This window comes from Heptranchias perlo, chromosome 7 (assembly GCF_035084215.1).
Source record: "Heptranchias perlo isolate sHepPer1 chromosome 7, sHepPer1.hap1, whole genome shotgun sequence".
Classification (NCBI taxonomy): Eukaryota; Metazoa; Chordata; class Chondrichthyes; order Hexanchiformes; family Hexanchidae; genus Heptranchias; species Heptranchias perlo.
Window position 1 is genome coordinate 33,901,654 of NC_090331.1, and position 19,685 is coordinate 33,921,338.

The 19,685-nt window shown below is 44.1% G+C and overlaps 1 protein-coding gene across 1 annotated transcript in view; it reads left to right on the plus strand.

Annotated features, from left to right (window-relative positions):
• Nucleotides 1–19,685, plus strand: part of LOC137323598 (inactive dipeptidyl peptidase 10-like) — a 685,713-nt gene that overhangs the window by 501,327 nt on the left and 164,701 nt on the right. The window contains exon 6 of the mRNA XM_067987272.1: nt 10,368–10,420. Coding sequence (XP_067843373.1) covers nt 10,368–10,420 — 53 coding nt within the window. The remainder of the gene's footprint in view (nt 1–10,367; nt 10,421–19,685) is intronic.

The following is a 19,685-nucleotide window of genomic DNA, read 5'->3' on the forward strand; positions in this document are numbered from 1 at the left end:
GGCAATGATAGCTGCATCAATATACTGATTAAGAGGTGCTACTTCCCTGTGTAAATGGAGTATTAAAACAAAATGGAGCAAATAGATGTGGATCAGCCTGATCTATATTCATTCCATTTGTTTGCTGTAATGGGGTTTTAGTTAAGCTGTTGTGCCCACTAATTAAAGGCCTGTGATATATGTCTCCATAGATTAGAATTGTTTTCTTATCTTAATGAACTTGCTGTGTTTACTCCCTGGCAGCAGTAAGAGTACGATTCCTTTGACATTCTTAATCTGCTGTGATTCCAAATTAAGATTGAATGGAGGAGTTGCTTAATTAGCTGTTGCATCAATCAAAGTTGTTCAAATTCTAGAAGTAACACAAATCCGCTTCCAGCTCAAATGAACTTGTAGGTTCTTCTTTGTTTTCATGTTTACCGAGGTAACTGGGACTTTGCTTTTTATTTAGCTGACATTCATGCAAATAATCTTCGGAATCAAACAGAATTAAATTTGCTGAGTTTATTGTGCTGGATCAGGTGCAATAAAGCACTAGATTTTCCAAATTAGGTGAAATTTTCTTCACCTCTTTGCCAAAAATTGGGTTATTTGTTTTGTTTACAGTTTTTAGGAAGTTTAAAAAAAGATACTTTTTTGAAGGTACATAACGAGGAAAAGTGGTTTCTTTTAAAGTCATAGTGCTCACCAAATTATTGAAATTCAATTATAAGAAAATAACAACATAAGAAATAGGAGCAGGAATAGGCCATACGACCCCGAACCTGCTCCGCCATTCAATAAGATCATGGCTGATCTTCAACCTCAACTCCACTTTCCCATCTTATTTTCATATCCCTTGATTTCTTTAGTGTCCAAAAATCTATCGATGTCAGATCTTGAATATACTCAACGACTGAGCATCCACCGCTCCCTGGGGTAGAGAATTCCAAAGATTCACAACCGTCTGAGTAAAGAAATTCTTCCTCGTCTCAGTCCCAAATGGCCAACCCCTTATAGAGTCATAGAGTCATAGAGTCATACAGCACGGATAGAGGCCCTTCGGCCCATCGTGTCCGCGCCGGCCATCAGCCCTGTCTACTCTAATCCCATATTCCAGCATTTGGTCCGTAGCCTTGTATGCTATGGCATTTCAAGTGCTCATCCAAATGCTTCTTGAATGTGGTGAGGGTTCCTGCCTCCACAACCCTTTCAGGCAGTGAGTTCCAGACTCCAACCACCCTCTGGGTGAAAAAGTTCTTTCTCAAATCCCCTCTAAACCTCCCGCCTTTTACCTTGAATCTATGTCCCCTTGTTATAGAACCCTCAACGAAGGGAAAAAGCTCCTTAGTATCCATCCTATCTGTGCCCCTCATAATTTTATACACCTCAATCATGTCCCCCCTCAGCCTCCTCTGCTCCAAGGAAAAGTCTCCTGCCACCCTACTTCATCTAAGCCTACCTTATCTTGAGACTATTCCCCTAGTTCTAGATTCTCCAGCCATGGGAAACAGCCTCTCAGCATCTATCCTGTCAAGCCCTCTAAGAATTTTATAGAATCATAGAAGTTTACAACATGGAAACAGGCCCTTCGGCCCAACATGTCCATGTCGCCCAGTTTATACCACTAAGCTAGTCCCAATTGCCTGCACTTGGCCCATATCCCTCTATACCCATCTTACCCATGTAACTGTCCAAATGCTTTTTAAAAGACAAAATTGTACCCGCCTCTACTACTGCCTCTGGCAGCTCGTTCCAGACACTCACCACCCTTTGAGTGAAAAAATTGCCCCTCTGGACCCTTTTGTATCTCTCCCCTCTCACCTTAAACCTATGTCCCCTCGTTATAGACTCCCCTACCTTTGGGAAAAGATTTTGACTATCTACCTTATCTATGCCCCTCATTATTTTATAGACGTCTATAAGATCACCCCTCAACCTCCTACTCTCCAGGGAAAAAAGTCCCAGTCTATCTAACCTCTCCCTATAAGTCAAACCATCAAGTCCCGGCAGCATCCGAGTAAATCTTTTCTGCACTCTTTCTAGTTTAATAATATCCTTTCTATAATAGGGTGACCAGAACTGTACACAGTATTCCAAGTGTGGCCTTACTAATGTCTTGTACAACTTCAACAAGACATCCCAACTCCTGTATTCAATGTTCTGACCAATGAAACCAAGCAAGCTGAATGCCTTCTTCACCACCCTATCCACCTGTGACTCCACTTTCAAGGAGCTATGAACCTGTACTCCTAGATCTCTTTGTTCTATAACTCTCCCCAACGCCCCACCATTAACGGAGTAGGTCCTGGCCCGATTCGATCTCCCAAAATGCATCACCTCACATTTATCTAAATTAAACTCCATCTGCCATTCATCGGCCCACTGGCCCAATTTATCAAGATCCCGTTGCAGTCCTAGATAACCTTCTTCACTGTCCACGATGCCACCAATCTTGGTGTCATCTGCAAACTTACTAACCATGCCTCCTAAATTCTCATCCAAATCATGAATATAAATAACAATTAACAGCGGACCCAGCACCGATCCCTGAGGCACACCGCTGGTCACAGGCCTCCAATTTGAAAAACAACCCTCTACAACCACCCTCTGTCTTCTGTCGTCAAGCCAATGTTGTATCCAATTGGCTACCTCACCTTGGATCCCGTGAGATTTAACCTTATGTAACAACCTACCATGCGGTACCTTGTCAAAGGCTTTGCTAAAGTCCATGTAGACCACGTCTACTGCACAGCCCTCATCTATCTTCTTGGTTACCCCTTCAAAAAACTCAATCAAATTCGTGAGACATGATTTTCCTCTCACAAAACCATGCTGACTGTTCCTAATCAGTCCCTGCCTCTCCAAATGCCCGTAGATCCTGTCTCTCAGAATACCCTCTAACAACTTACCCACTTCAGATGTCAGGCTCACCGGTCTGTAGTTCCCAGGCTTTTCCCTGCCGCCCTTCTTAAACAAAGGCACAACATTTGCTACCCTCCAATCTTCAGGCACCTCACCTGTAGCGGTGGATGATTCAGATATCTCTGCTCGGGGACCCGCAATTTCCTCCCTAACCTCCCATAACGTCCTGGGATACATTTCGTCAGGTCCCGGAGATTTATCTACCTTGATGCGCGTTAAGACTTCCAGCACCTCCCTCTCTGTAATATGTACACTCCTCAAGACATCACTATTTATTTCCCCAAGTTCCCTAACATCCATGCCTTTCTCAACCGTAAATACCGATGCGAAATATTAATTTAGAATCTCACCCATCTCTTGTGGTTCCGCACATAGATGACCTTGTTGATCCTTCAGAGGCCCTACTCTCTCCCTAGTTACTCTTTTGCCCTTTATGTATTTGTAGAAGCTCTTTGGATTCACCTTTGCCTTATCTGCCAAAGCAATCTCATGTCCCCTTTTTGCCCTCCTGATTTCTCTCTTAACTCTACTCCGGCAATCTCTATACTCTTCAAGGGATCCACTTGATCCCAGCTGCCTATGCATGTCATATGCCTCCTTCTTCTTTCTGACTAGAACCTCAATCTCCCGAGTTATCCAAGGTTCCCTACTTCTACCAGCCTTGCCCTTTACTTTATAAGGAATGTGCTTACCCTGAACCCTGGTTAACACATTTTTGAAGGACTCCCACTTACCAGACGTCCCTTTGCCTTCCAACAGACTCTCCTAATCAACTTCTGAAAGTTCCTGTCTAATACCATCAAAATTGGCCTTTCCCCAATTTAGAATTTTAACTTTTGGGCCAGACCTATCCTTCTCCATAGCTATCTTAAAACTAATGGAATTATGATCACTGGTCCCAAAGTGAGCCCTCACTAACACTTCTGTCACCTGCCCTTCCTTATTTCCCAAGAGGAGGTCAAGTTTTGCCCCCTCTCTAGTCGGGCCATCCACATACTGAATGAGAAATTCCTCCTGAATACACTCAACAAATTTCTCGCCATCCAAGCCCCAAATGCTATGGCTGTCCCAGTCAATGTTGGGAAAGTTAAAGTTCCCTACTATTACCACTCTATTTTTCTTGCAGCTGTCTGTAATCCCCTTACATATTTGCTCCTCAATTTCCCGTTGACTATTTGGGGGTCTGTAGTACAATCCTATCAACGTGATCTCTCCCTTATTTTTCAGTTCTACCCATATCGACTCCGTGGGCGAACCCTCGGATATATCCTCTCTCACTACTGCCGTGATGTTCTCCCTAATCAAGAACGCAACTCCCCCTCCTCTCTTACCTCCTGCTCTATCTTTCCTATAGCATCTGTACCCTGGAATATTTAGCTGCCAGTCCTGCCCCTCCCTTAGCCATGTTTCAGTAATAGCTATAACATCCCAGTCCCATGTACCCATCCATGCCCTGAGTTCATCTGCCTCGCCCATCAGACTTCTTGCATTGAAATAAATGCAGTTTAATCTAGACTTCCCTTGGTCTTTGCCGTGCTTTCTCAGACCATTTGTCCGGTCATGTTTTGTACACTCTCCCTTACTGCCTTTTGTTTCTGTCACCACTTTACTTCCCACTGACTTCCTGCATCGATTCCCATCCCCCTGCCACTTTAGTTTAAACCCTCCCCAACAGCACTAGCAAACACTCCCCCTAGGACATTGGTTCCAGTCCTGCCCAGATGCAGACCGTCCAATTTGTACTGGTCCCACCTTCAATGAGATCACTTGTCATTCTTCTAAACTCCAGAGAATATAGGTCCATTCTACTCAATCTCACCTCATAGGACAACATATTATTTTAAATGGATGAACTTGCTAAGAGAGAGGTTGAGAAAAGTTAGTTATTTACCCTTCTAGAACTATAATCAGCACATATATAACATCCAAAACTATATGAACTGAGTGGTTGATTAAGATTTACAGTATGCTGCTTTCTCATTTAAGGAGACCCCATCCTACATTTGGCTTTAAACAAATAGCAAAAAACTACAGCTGCTAGAAATCTGAAACAAATGCAGAAAATGCTGGAGACACTCAGCAAGTCAGGCAGCATCTGTGGAGAGAACAGATGTGTTAACGTTTGAAGTGTGGACCCTATGGCAAAACTAAAACTGTTTTATTTTCCAGCCCTCCTCCCATTCCTCCCTGCTATTTACCTGTATTCCAAGTTACATACAATTTAGTGCTTGATCAGCGATATCATTTCCACTCAAAATTATCATTGGTTAGAGCATATCTGTCCTAGGTGTAAATTCTTTAGCTTTCTCGAGGAACAGCAGCTGAATGAGTTTCGTATTGTACGCCATTTCAGATAATCCATTAAAATTCCTATTTAAGCTTTTGGAGATTAACACTAATACATTCAATCCTTTCCACCAATTAATTCTAGTTGATTATTCCAAGATTGTGCAGATATATATCGCAAAGAAAGAACATACTGGTGGACTGACCCCTAGATTCCAATCTTCACTCAAGGGGTTATTCCAATTACTTAACTAGTTATTATTCCCAATGGTATTCTCTGGCAAAGCAAATTGTTCTACTATTCCCTCCAAGGTGGGCTAATTGATGCAGCTTGTGTTACAGCTGTAACGTGTAGATTGTCTTTAAACATTGCTGAAGACTCAGTCTGATCTATGTACACGCAGTAGAGAGTTACTGATGGGTATGGAGGAATAGTGAGACCTTCGGATGTAAATACATAATTCCTTGATAGTGCAGGTAGATAAGCCATAATAAACGCAGTAGAATTTTGAGAATTTTGATTGGGGCACAGAGTTTAAGAGTAAAGAGGTAATGATAAATTTGTATAGACAATGGTTAAGTCACAGTTAGAGTATATTGGGTCACCCCCGAAACTAGCGCGGGGATCATGGTGCGCGATGCACCCGGCCGTTGAGATACAAGGAGCACGCAACATTCGTGCTGCCTGGTGATTTACCTGATTGCTGCGTGCAGCCAGCACTACCTGCACTGCTGAGTGCCTGCACACCAGCAGGGGGCCTAGATATCACGAGTGGCCAGCGCCACTTAAAGGCAGCCTGCACCTCTTAAAGGGAAGGTGCATTGTGGCTGCAGGAAATGGTGGAAATCAATTGGGAAGTGAATCTGTGTTGCAATATAGTGTAGCATGGTGATGATGGGACCGCTGGAATTTTTAATGAGCAACAACTGGGCTGCTAAACGTTTGCGGGACTCTGATATTTGCAAAATATAAGATATGGGTCCCCATGGAGTCTGAACGGAGATCGGACTTCACACATGTAAAACACAGGTGCAGGTCCTGTCCCTATGTTTACAAACTGATGAGTTATGTTAAAACATTGAATAGAGGTTGAGCACTGCTGAATCCCACATCCTCCAATCTGCACAGCAGACCTGACCAATCTGCCAATCTGAGTTTGTACCAGGCCGCGAGAAACTGTGCACCAAAGTTCTCTGATGATGCACTAGAGGCCTTGGTGCAAGAGGTGGACAGAAGGAGGGGCATCCTATATCTGCAAGGTGGGAGGAGGCAGCAAGAGGCCCTCTAGACATATGCTCCCGAGGCAGTAAGGGATGAAATCAATGCCAGGTGCATAGTACCACAAACATGGATGCAGTGCAGGAAGAAGTTCAATGCTTTGACATGAGTGGTCAAGGTGAATGAGGTCAACTGTCAACTGGCGACTCCTACCAATTATACCACTAGCCGCATCCACCGCTCCACGCACTACACCCCCCCATCACCCCAACAAACTCTTTCAATCAGTACTCAAAACTTCCAATTAAATGCTTCATCTCACCCTCACACATTACCACTGTTGCAAACTGCACACCCACAACTCATAGGTCACACACACTGGCAGCTATTCAACTATGACAGCCACATCACCCAAATATCTTGCAGGACACTCACCAATACACGTCCTTCTTTCTTGCAGAAGGTGGTGCGTAACAGGAGTCAGCAGGTGGCAGTGGCTCAATGGAACATGAACCTGCTGTCCTTTCTCAGGATGACAGCATTCCTGACCCACTCCTGCCACTCTGCCAGTGCTTTTACTGTTGCCAGCCCACTCCCTGTAGAGTATTGAAACTTTATTATAGGAACATAGGAAGATAGGAACAGGAGTAGGCCCAATTAGCCCCTCGAACCTGTTCCGCCATTCAATGAGATCATGGTTAATTTGTGACCTAACTCCATATACCCGCCTTAGCCCCATATCCCTTAATACCTTTGGTTAACAAAAATCTATCAATCTCAGATTTAAATTTAACAATTGAGCTAACATTAACTGCCATTTGCGGAACAGCGTTCCAAACTTCAACCACCCTTTGAATGTAGAAGCGTTTCCTAATTTCACTCCTGCAAGTCTTGGCTCAAACTTTTAGGCCATGTCCACTCGTCCTAGCTTTCAAGTATAGGAGACCTCCAAAAATAGGTTCAAATGCATCAGCAGCCAGAAGAAATAACCTGTAACTCCTACATAATCCCTTTAAATAGCGCTGGTGGGGGGTCTTCCATGCTGTTTATGACCTGTTCAACTGTGCGAGATTAAGGCAATGTGTTGGCTGGAGCGTTGAGTTCCAAAATTGCATCTGACCCTTAAAATCAGCATTGCATGCTGATCTTCCACATATTCACCCTACTTTACATGGTGCCGGCGGTCGTTAGCTGCGCGAGCATAAACGCCTTTACCAATATGGTGTCCAGTGCACATCACGCTAGAAGTGTGAGTGCGCATTCTGGATGCCATTTTGGGTCTTTAGGAGTCCGCGTAGCGCCTACACAACGGGCGCTATGCATCCCAATTTAGACCCCTATAGCTGTAAGAGACATGTGACACTGGCCTTGATATTAACCCCCCCACGACAGGCGGAAGGGTTAATATCGACCATCAAATGCGTGAAACGCGACCCTAACTGCCATGCAGCACCCGTTCCTGTTTTTATGGCAGCAGGTTTCGTGGCGTCCAAGTGTCCCGCCGTGGAGAGGCAGGACACTTCATTAACATATTTAAATCAGGCTCCCACCATGCAATTGAGAGCTCGATTTTAAATTCACTGCTGCTGCATGGGTTTCCCAGAGGTCGGGAAACTCAGCAGTGAAAGGGAAGCGGGAACAGCTGGCTCCACAAGGTAAGTGCCTTTCCCAGTACTCCTTGTGACCAGGAGGAGCAGGAGTGCTACCCCAACCTTTCAAAGAAGCCTTTAGCCTTCCCCCTACCAATCACAGCCTCCCTTTCCCCTCCCTCCCGATTGCTGACCTCCCACCCTGTCCTCTCTTCCCCTCCCCTTCACCCCCGCCATGATGTCCGACCTCCCGTTCCCCCCCCCCCTCCCAGCCCCAATTGATGACTTTCCCCCCTCCCAATTGCTGGGGACCATCTCCTCCTGCCACAGGTCTTCCCTCCTGGACAGCCAGCCAGGCTGTCAATTAGTCTGGCCACCGTTAAGTTCGGCAGGACCTCTGCCTGCCCGGCCCTTCAGGGTTTTTCACCTCCCCCGCACGCTCCCTTCCTCCCCATAAATATCAGGGCCACTATTTCCACAGGAGCAGAGATGGCTAAGAGGAGATTTAATAAAGCTTTTTTAAAATTATGAAGGGTTTTGATGGAACGAATTCTAAAAAAAAATAGAAACTGTTGGAAATACACAGCAGGTTAATCAGCATCTGTAAAGAGGAAAGACAAGTTATGATGTTTCAGGAATGCAGCCTCCATCCAACCCCCAACCATCTGGTTGTGAAGCCAATGACAAGGAACCATCAATTTAAAACTGTCACTAAGAGTGTGTCGAGACAGGTTATGAGAAATTTCTTTAGACAGAAAGCAGTTGAGGCAGAGCCCATTGCATCTTTTAAGGGAAAAGTAGTTAAACATATGAAGCAGAAAAAGGTATAATGTTATGAGGAGAGAGAGCAGGGCAGTAGGATTAGTTTTGTGTTGTTCCAGCAAAAAAAATGCCACAGACATGATGGGCTGAAAAGCCACCTTCTGTGCTGTAAACTTCTATTGTTTTATGGAATACACATGCCTTTTCCCTCGTGAGGTTTTTGCAATGAAAAGTCTTAAGTACACATAGCTTTCATTTAAAAGATGTAGCATGTTGGTGTTTTTTATTAACATTTAAATCCCCCTAGATATTTTAATTGCACAATGTGGTGCTTTTACAATCTCTGTATCATAAGTCTATGCAACCTTTGTTAGCCTCATGTTTTGTGGAATATCTGATTATTATAGGGCTAGGGTAACCACTTAAAGGGTAGTATCCATTATCTCACTGTGCTAGAAAAGTGAAATATTTATAAGAACAGTGATGTGATCTCAAAATTACTTCTAGAGACTGTAGAATTCCCATTAGAGTTAACTCTTTGAGCTTAATTACACTGCCTGAGAGCAGGCTGTAATATATTCACTCATTTTACTCAGGAGACTCTCATTATTCAATGGAAGAAATTATTTCCTGAGATGTAAGATTTAAATACATTTAATGATTCATCAGTAATATGTCAAGATCAACTGACCTGATATTAGACTCATTGGGATAGATTTTAACTATCGGGCGGCCGACTAGTGGAGCACTTTGGTCGCCACATCCCGCTGACAGGAGATCGAGTCCACTTCAAGAATTGGGCCTCGTTACCATGTCACTAAGGAGCTGCAGGCTGCAAATGGATGCCTGCTGCAGCTCGCCAGCTCTAGGTCGGTGCAATATCGGGTGGCCCGGAGACTGTCCTGGCTGGCAGCAAGGTAGGTCGGTGAGGGCAGTGAGGGGAGGGGGTGCAATTGTTCCTCCTGACCTGACAAAAATAATTGTGAATGTACCTTTTTACCGCTCAGCAAAGCGTGTACAGCACACTGTCTGCCCAGTTGTCTGTCAAAATTGCAATCAGGGTCTTACATAGGACTTTGATTTGCATACTAAAAGGAACTACCGCCTGAAACAGGTGGGCGCTCCGGCCGCCCGGCGGAAGACCCCTTTTTCAGATGGCGGCAGCTGAAGCACCGTTGGAAATAGGACAGTAAGTCATTTTCAGGCTGCTACAGCCCCGTTTACTCCAAGTGGCCCAAGTTAAAATCTACCCCAATATTTAGAACTGATAAAAGGCTATTAGCAATTGAATTACATTTTGCTTAATTATGTAAGTTTATGATACGAACGCTTTTATGATTAGAAAAATACATATAGCATGAATCAGAATTAAAAAGAAAATTTTGTGTATTATGGTTAATTGCGCTTTATCACATCAATATCAATCCTGGCAATTAATTTAGAAATCTAATAACCACTGCATTTACTTTTTTTTGTCATAAAGGATGGCTCAATTAAAAGAAAAACAAATGTTCATTAGGAAATAGCTATACATAGAATAAGCACAAAAAGCCATCAAGGCCATTTCTTTATAGAATGATGCAATGATTTTTTTTTATCTTTCACAGGTCTATCATTACTCTTACACTGCATCATATGCGATTTATGACATACATACCAGGTCAGTGAAATATCTCTTTGAGAAGTTATTTCAAAAGCTTTCAATTTTCTCTGTACTTTGTAAGGATCAAATCATATATTAAACATTTAAAACGCAGGAGAATATTCCATTTTGTGATGTTAACACAGATTGAATGGTTTTAAGATTTCCCATATGGCATTCATTTTTTCAGTCCTTCTTGCCATTTGCCCTTCATTCCTTCATTATTTTACAGTTGCTGTTCTCCGTACTATCCTCCACCAATCAAGAATTGTTGGGAGGGAGAACAGGAACCTTTAGATTTCTTTATTATTTCCAACAGAAACAGAATTGTTAGTGGCTATGTATTGATCCTTCCCTGCCTCAAGCCAGTGAAAAAGCTTTGTAGTAGAGCATTTAAAGATTAAGCCACCTTGTTTGCACTTTTAGTTCTGGATTATAATGTTGCATTGTGTCATGGTATGATTTATGTTTGAATAATAAAGATGGAATTATCCACTAAATCTGTATGTTAACATTAAAAATATTATCAAAATCATTAACATTTTTTAATATTTTGGAGGTTGACCCTTATTGTAAGTGAGGACAAAAATTATAAGATGGCTTCCATCAAAGATCCTCTTGCTTTATTAAAGTTATGGCTAATTATTGATGATTACAACTGAACTGGATTTGGCTAGTTTAACAAACATCAAATGGGTTGATTTACCAATCATCAAATTTGGATTAACTCAGGCATTTTGGGTTTGGCTGACCCTTTAAAAATACACATACATATCCATGCAGAAAGGGAAAAAATGTTCCTCTGTGCAGGGATATATGCATTTCACCACATCATATGTATCATAATGGCTCCTGGGGTTGGGGGTAATACATTCACATGGATAGAGGATTGGTTAACGGACAGAAAACAGAGAGTAGGGCTAAACGGGTCATTTTCAAGCTGGCAGGTTGTAACTAAAGGGATGCCGCAAGGATCAGTGCTTGGGCCTCAGCTATTTACAATCTATATTAATGTCTTAGATGAAGAGACCGAGGGTAATTTATCCAAGTTTGCTGATGATACAAAGCTAGGTGGGAAAATAAGCTGTGAGGAGGACACAGAGTCTGAAAAGAGATATAAACAAGTTAAGTGAGTGGGCAAGAAGGTGGCAGTTGGAGTATAATGTAGGGAAATGTGAGGTTATTCACTTTGGTAGGAAGAATAGAAAAACAGAATATTTTTTAAATGATGAGAAACTATTAAATGTTGGTGTTCAGAGAGACTTGGGTGTGCTCGTACAAGAAACACAAGAAGTTAGCATGCAGGTACACCAAGCAATTAGGAAGACAAATGGATATGTTGGCCTTTATTGCAAGGGGGTTGGAGTACAAGAGTAAGGAAGACTTACTACAACTGTACAGGGCTTTGGTGAGACCTCACCTGGAGTACTATGTACAGTTTTGGTCTCCTTATCTAAGGAAAGATTGCTTGTGGGCAGTGCAACAAAGGTTCATTAGTTTGATTCCTGGGATGAGAGGGTTGTCCTCTGAGGAGGGATTGAGTAGAATGGGCCTATACTCTCTGGAGTTTAGAAGAATGAGAGGTGACCTCATTGAAACATATAAGATTCTGAGGGGGCTTGACAGGATAGATACTGAGAGGTTGTTTCCCTGGCATAGTCTCAGGATAAGGGGTCGGCCATTTAAGACTGAGAAGAGGAGGAATTTCTTCACTCAGAATGTTGTGACTCATTGGAATTCTCTATCCCAGAGGGCTGTGGATGCTGACTCATTAAATATATTCAAGGCTGAGATAGATTTTTGGACTCTAGGGGAATCAAGGGATATGGGATTGGGCAGGAAAGATGGAGTTGAGGTCGAAGATCAGCCATGATCTTATTGAATGGCAGAGTAGGCTCGAGAGGCCGTTATGGCCTACTCCTGCTCCTGTTTCTTAGGTTCTTATAGCAGATGCCAGGTGAACATGACAAGTGTTTTTTTTTAATTTGTTTCATAAAAGTGGATCCCATTCTATCTTGAGGCATCTTATTCAGGAACAGTAAATCTTAGGAGTTAACCTCAAGGTAGTGAATTATTCATCCCATTGCTGGATCAAATAGGCAGGCAACAGGCAGCTTTATAGTGGTTAGATACCTGGTCAATCCAGGGTACTTTTGTAAGGAGAATTGTGAATCACCGAAGCCTGTTCTAGCTCTCTGAAAAATCTATCAACTTTGTCCCATTCTCCTGTCCTTACACATTTCCTTTATTCAAATATCTATCGACTTACCTTTTAAAATCTAGTATGGATGCTGTGTCCATCATTGTTTCTATGATGTGGAGATGCCGGTGATGGACTGGGGTGGACAAATGTAAGCAATCTTACAACACCAGGTTAAAGTCCAACAGTTTTATTTGAAAATCACAAGCTTTCGGAGCTTACCTCCTTCGTCAGGTGAGTGTCACCTGACGAAGGAGGTAAGCTCCGAAAGCTTGTGATTTTCAAATAAAACTGTTGGACTTTAACCTGGTGTTGTAAGATTGCTTACATTCATCATTGTTTCTGATAAGGCACTCCATGTCATAACAGCCCTCTACCAAGCAAAAAATTCTCCTGACCTCTCCCTTCATCGCCTTGGTGACGATCTTAAATTCATGGCCTATAGTTTCTGACTCACTAACAGTGGACTTGGCTTTCCTCTATTTATCTTATGGAAATCCTTTATCATTTTGAACACCTCTATCAGGCCTTAGCCTTCTATATTGTAATGAAAAGACTCCTGGGGTAGTGGTTGATATTTTAACTCGGAGCAGGTTTCTGGCTGGAAACTGCTCCAGCAAGTTAATTTCCTACCTACCAGGGTCAGCAGGAAGCCTTTGGTGATTTTAACTGCCGGGCCTCATTCAAACACCTGACTTCCTAGGCATGGGTTGCACTTGATGCCCTGCAAACCTACATCAGGAAACTGCAAATACCTGTCAAGAGAGTTAAGGATTATCATGAAGGCAGTGATGGAGTTGTGCCATCTGCTACAAGCTGATCTGCAAACAATCCTCAACCACAGGACTACACCACCAAGGTCATAATTGCCCTCGTTCTCGATCCCTCTGAGGCCTCCCAGACTGCCACAGGGGATGTCTGCAATATCAGTGAATCAGTAGTGCATAGATGCATTGTGCAGATCACTGATGCTTTGTTTACCAGGGCTAATATATCAGGGAAAAAGAACAGCAGAATGACAGGACCGTGCAATTCTTACACATCACAAGATTTTCAAAAGTCCAGAGCATTATTGGTGGTGCCCAAATTATCATCTGGATTCCGAGACACAATGCGATGGCATTTATGACCACAGGGGCATTCACTCCAACAATGTCCAGGCGGTCCGTCATCAGCAACATGGGATCATGCAGGTCAATGCCCACTCCCAGGTAGCAGTTACAAATCATTTTTTTTAAAGAGAAGGCAGTCTTCAAAGATGATTCCTGGGAGACAAAGGCTATTCTATGGAGCCTGGCCAACTGTTGGGAGACCCATGGTCAAAAAATTAATGTGGATTCAACGATGCCATGCATCATAGAATAGACTATTAGCATCTTCAAACAGCACTCAGGTACCTCGATGGGTCAGGGGCACAAAGATCATTGTTGTCTGCTGCGTGCTGCACAATTTTGCCATCCAAAGAGACCTAACTATGGAGGAAGAATCCCATCTATAGCTAGCATCATAAGACCACACTGCCATTATCTGTTAGGATGTTGCTGAAGAAAAAGCTATGCAGCCAGGAAGAGTGGTATGCCAGACTCTCAAAGACAAGGTATTCACCTAAATGGCTGACCCATTTATTTCACAAACAAACATGTAGACTAGCCACAGGGCCAAAGCACCATCCCCAACATTGTCCACTGCGCTATATAAATTACAACGAAAGCTCATCCTTTGACCTGCTGTAACCTCATTCTGCACCAACAGAAAGAAACTCTTTGCTTAAAGCTGAAATAAAGTGCAATCAATTTATTTCCCTAAGCATGATTAGTGGATGTATGGTCAGTGTTTTGGACACTTGTGTTTCCCCGTGATGACCATGCATAATGTCCATCTTTCAGAAACTATTCTGATGAGAAAAATAGGGTGGTAATAGTAGGGGACTTTAACTTTCCCAACATTGACTGGGACAGCCATAGCATTAGGGGCTTGGATGGAGAGAAATTTGTTGAGTGTATTCAGGAGGAATTTCTCATTCAGTGTGTGGATGGCCCGACTAGAGAGGGGGCAAAACTTGACCTCCTCTTGAGAAATAAGGAAGGGCAGGTGACAGAAGTGTTAGTGAGGGATCACTTTGGGACCAGTGATCATAATGCCATTAGTTTTAAGATAGCTACGGAGAATGATAGGTCTGGCCCAAAAGTTAAAATTCTAAATTGGGGAAAGGCCAATTTTGATGGTATTAGACAGGAACTTTCAGAAGTTGATTGGGAGAGTCTGTTGGCAGGCAAAGGGACGTCTGGTAAGTGGGAGGCTTTCAAAAGTGTGTTAACCAGGGCTCAGGGTAAGCACATTCCTTATAAAGTGAAGGGCAAGGCTGGTAGAAGTAGGGAACCTTGGATGACTCGGGAGATTGTGGCCCTAGTCAAAAAGAAGGAGGAGGCATATGACATGAATAGACAGCTGGGATCAAGTGGATCCCTTGAGGAGTATAGAGATTGCCGGAGTAGAGTTAAGAGAGAAATCAGGAGGGCAAAAAGGGGACATGAAATTGCTTTGGCAGATAAGGCAAAGGAGAATCCAAAGAGCTTCTACAAATACGTAAAGGGCAAAAGAGTAACTAGGGAGAGAGTAGGGCCTCTTAAGGATCAACAAGGTCATCTATGTGCGGAACCACAAGAGATGGGTGAGATCCTAAATGAATATTTCACATCGGTATTTACGGTTGAGAAAGGCATGGATGTTAGGGAACTTGGGGAAATAAATAGTGATGTCTTGAGGAGTGTACATATTACAGAGAAGGAGGTGCTGGAAGTCTTAACGCGCATCAAGGTAGATAAATCTCCGGGACCTGATGAAATGTATCCCAGGACGTTATGGGAGGTTAGGGAGGAAATTGCGGGTCCCCTAGCAGAGATATTTGAATCATCCACCGCTACAGGTGAGGTGCCTGAAGATTGGAGGGTAGCAAATGTTGTGCCTTTGTTTAAGAAGGGAGGCAGGGAAAAGCCTGGGAACTACAGACCGGTGAGCCTGACATCTGTAGTGGGTAAGTTGTTAGAGGGTATTCTGAGAGATAGGATTTACAGGCATTTGGAGAGGCAGGGACTGATTAGGAACAGTCAGCATGGTTTTGTGAGAGGAAAATCATGTCTCACGAATTTGATTGAGTTTTTTGAAGGGGTAACCAAGAAGATAGATGAGGGCTGTGCAGTAGACGTGGTCTACATGGACTTTAGCAAAGCCTTTGACAAGGTACCGCATGGTAGGTTGTTACATAAGGTTAAATCTCATGGGATCCAAGGTGAGGTAGCCAATTGGATACAAAATTGGATTGACGACAGAAGACAGAGGGTGGTTGTAGAGGGTTGTTTTTCAAACTGGAGGCCTCAGGGATCGGTGCTGGGTCCGCTGTTATTTGTTATTTATATTAATGATTTGGATGAGAATTTAGGAGGCATGGTTAGTAAGTTTGCAGATGACACCAAGATTGGTGGCATTGTGGACAGTGAAGAAGGTTATCTAGGATTGCAACGGGATCTTGATAAATTGGGCCAGTGGGCCGATGAATGGCAGATGGAGTTTAATTTAAATAAATGTGAGGTGATGCATTTTGGTAGATCGAATCGGGCCAGGACCTACTCCGTTAACGGTAGGGCATTGGGGAGAGTTATAGAACAAAGAGATCTAGGAGTACAGGTTCATAGCTCCTTGAAAATGGAGTCACAGGTGGATAGGGTGGTGAAGAAGGCATTCGGCATGTTTGGTTTCATTGGTCAGAACATTGAATACGTTGAAGTTGTACAAGACATTGGTAAGGCCACACTTGGAGTGCTGTGTACAGTTCTGGTCACCCATTATAGAAAGGATATTATTAAACTAGAGGGAGTGCAGAAAAGATTTACTTGGATGCTACCGGGACTTGATGGTTCGACTTATAGGGAGAGGTTGGATAGACTGAGACTTTTTTCCCTGGAGAGTAGGAGGTTTAGGGGTGATCTTATAGAAGTCTATAGGATAATGAGGGGCATAGATAAGGTGGATAGTCAAAATCTTTTCCCAAAGTTAGGGGAGTCTATGGTGAGGGGGCATAGATTTAAGGTGAGAGGGGAGAGATACAAAAGGGTCCAGAGGGGCAATTTTTTCACTCATAGGGTGGTGAGTGTCTGGAACGAGCTGCCAGAGGCAGTGGTGGAGGCGGGTACAATTTTGTCTTTTAAAAAGTATTTGGACAGTTACATGGGTAAGATGGGTATAGAGGGATATGGGCCAGGTGCAGGCAATTGGGACTAGCTTAGTGGTATAAACTGGGCGACATGGACATGTTGGGCCTGGGGGCCTGTTTCCATGTTGTAAACTTCTATGATTCTATGATTCTATGTTCCTTTTAGGTCTTTCGCCAGTAGAAGGAGTAAACGACATAGCATGTCCACATGAGCCTCTTGTGATTGAACTGGTTTTCTACCTCCTTGTGCTAGGTCATGAAATTGCTCTGTTACTGATTCTGCCTTGTCAATTGCTGCAGTGATGGTCTGGTCCTGCTCACTTGCTGGCACATTTACTATCATTTGAGACGAGGGGCTCGATTTTGAAAGGGCGGCGGGATGGCAGCAGTGCGGTGGTGGTGGTGCCGGGGGGGGGTCAATGGGCGCGCGGGTAACCCGACTACGAAAACCTTACCATTTCCCATGCGATCGCAAGTTAATTGACGGCCCTTAACGTGGCTTCCAGGTTTGCCATCCAAAAGCTGAGCAGCGGGCGGACTGTGCACCCACATGACAGGCTGTCAGCTGGAGCAGCTCTATTTAAGGGGCCATTGCTCCAATGGTTTTTGCTGCAGCAAACACCAAGAACACACAATATGGAGCAGCACAGGGTCAAGGCTACTCCAAGGTTCAATGATGCCTCTCTGCAGCAGTTATTGGCCAGGGTGAGGAGGAGGAGGGAAGTGTTTTACCTGGCGGACTGGCCTGGCTCGAGGTGGCAGAGGAGGTCACCAGCAGCAGCAACATCTCCCGCACCTGGCTCCAGTGCAGGAAGTGCTTCAATGACCTAACTAGGTCAGCAAAAGTGAGTACACTTACTGATTCTCCTGCATTCCGTCTTCCACATCACCGCCCCTGGCCACCACACCATTCTGCACTGCCAAGACTACTCCATCACATCACTCCTCACACCCACTTAAGGCTCATCCTCAACTTACCTGCACTTCCTGAGCACATCCTCACCTCCTCATACAATGTCATGGCTCTGTCTCGTACTCACCTTCTGATGCATCTCTTTCATGGTCAGCCTCACCCAAAGCAGTGCATTCATCGGCTGACCACTTCACCATCACTCACTCATACGTCTGTACTTTCTCCCCTTCTAGGAGAAGAGAGCACAAAATGCACGTGAGAGGGCGAGAAGTGGAGGGGGGACCACAACAAATCGTGGTCCTCACAGACGCGGAGCAGGAGGCGGCCCTGCAGATCAATCGCACCCTCGAGTGCCTATCCGTTGGGGCACCGAGATAGACACCCCACAAACGTCTGGTGACACAACTTTAACATCACACAACATGAATTGATCTTAAGAGTGATTGGCATGTTGAACACCTCAGCATGCTCATCACATTATGACACATCCATGATGATGCTTAATATTGCCTTCTGTTCTCTTCCAGGCCATTCAACGACCGCAGTGATGGCAGAGGGCGATTCCTCAGAGGAGCTCCCGGCCTCTGAGGGTGCACCGTCACATCTTAGCGAGCCATCCACCAGCGCAGATACTCACACCTCGATGGGTCTTAGTAGTCAGTAAGTTGGGTTGACACCTGGTGAGTTACCACACACAAGTGAGCACGAGCAGACACTGGTGGCAGGGGCAGCTGTCGAGAGTTCGCATCAGTGGGCGCACTCCTCTCCAGGCTCTGCTCAGCTGGACATAGATGCTGAACCCTGGGGGCCATGCTTTAAAAGGAGAATGATCGAGGGACAGCAGCACATTTGCGAGGTACTGGAACAGATGTCATGTGCACTCTCCACAATAGCCCAGAGGATGGAGGAGTCCAACATCTGCACGAGTGGAATGGTGGCACAGGTACGGGAGAGAATCTCTGAGATACTGTCACAGAGACGTGAGCAACTGTCTGAGATAGTGTCGCACGTAACTGCTGAAATGTTTGAGATGGCATTGCAGGTAAGTATGGGAATGTCTGCGATGGAGAGAAGGCTAGCCTCCGTTGAGCTTCAAGCATGGCTCACAAATGAGTCCATTCAGGACCTGACATATGCCATTTGGACTCAGGGTATGCACAGACTGTCATGTTTTTCATTTATATTTGGTTTTTGTTGTATTCACATTAAATGTTATCGTTCTCACCACTACTGCCACCTCTTGCCCCTTCTTGACTGGTTTTTGTGATAGCGCCCTTTCTTGAGCTTCATCATGAACGGCGACACTTGATGCCACCCAGTGGGTCACTTTACAATGGGTGTATGTGAAGTTGCAGGACTGTTTTGTAGAGGGGGGAGGTGAAAGGAAACCTCTTAAACTTAATTAAATGATTCCTCGTGATTCAGGCTCGAGCGTATTGTCCAAATGCAAGTTTATTACTCAGATACCAATAGTATAATAACTATTACGGTTACACAAAAAACTCATACAACCTGTTTTCCGACAGACCCACGGTGATCCGGCCTGTCTTCTGTCGGTTGGACTTCAGACCATTCTGTCTGCTTAACTAATCAAAAAGCCTGCTGCTTCTCCTTATATCTTCCCCTTCCATGTCCAGAACCTTCCCCTTTAATGTGAGTCATCTCACTTGATGCCCAGAATGTATATTGAGGTTCCTCCAGACCCCAACATAATGGCCATGTTGATAGTTTAATTGCTAGTTAGTTTAACCTGATGTCTCCTGCCTGGCAATACAAAGGGAAGGAGATGCCCTGGGCATCCCAGAAAGATAATGTGATTGACGATCCGGATTCTTTCCCCTCAGTCTGGTTCAGTAAAAACTGAAGTCGAATACATTTTAAAGTTCAACACAACTTTAATAGCAGGGTTCTTAGTCTGCAGCATTGATTTGGACTCCTGATAGAGTCCCTCTATGCTGGC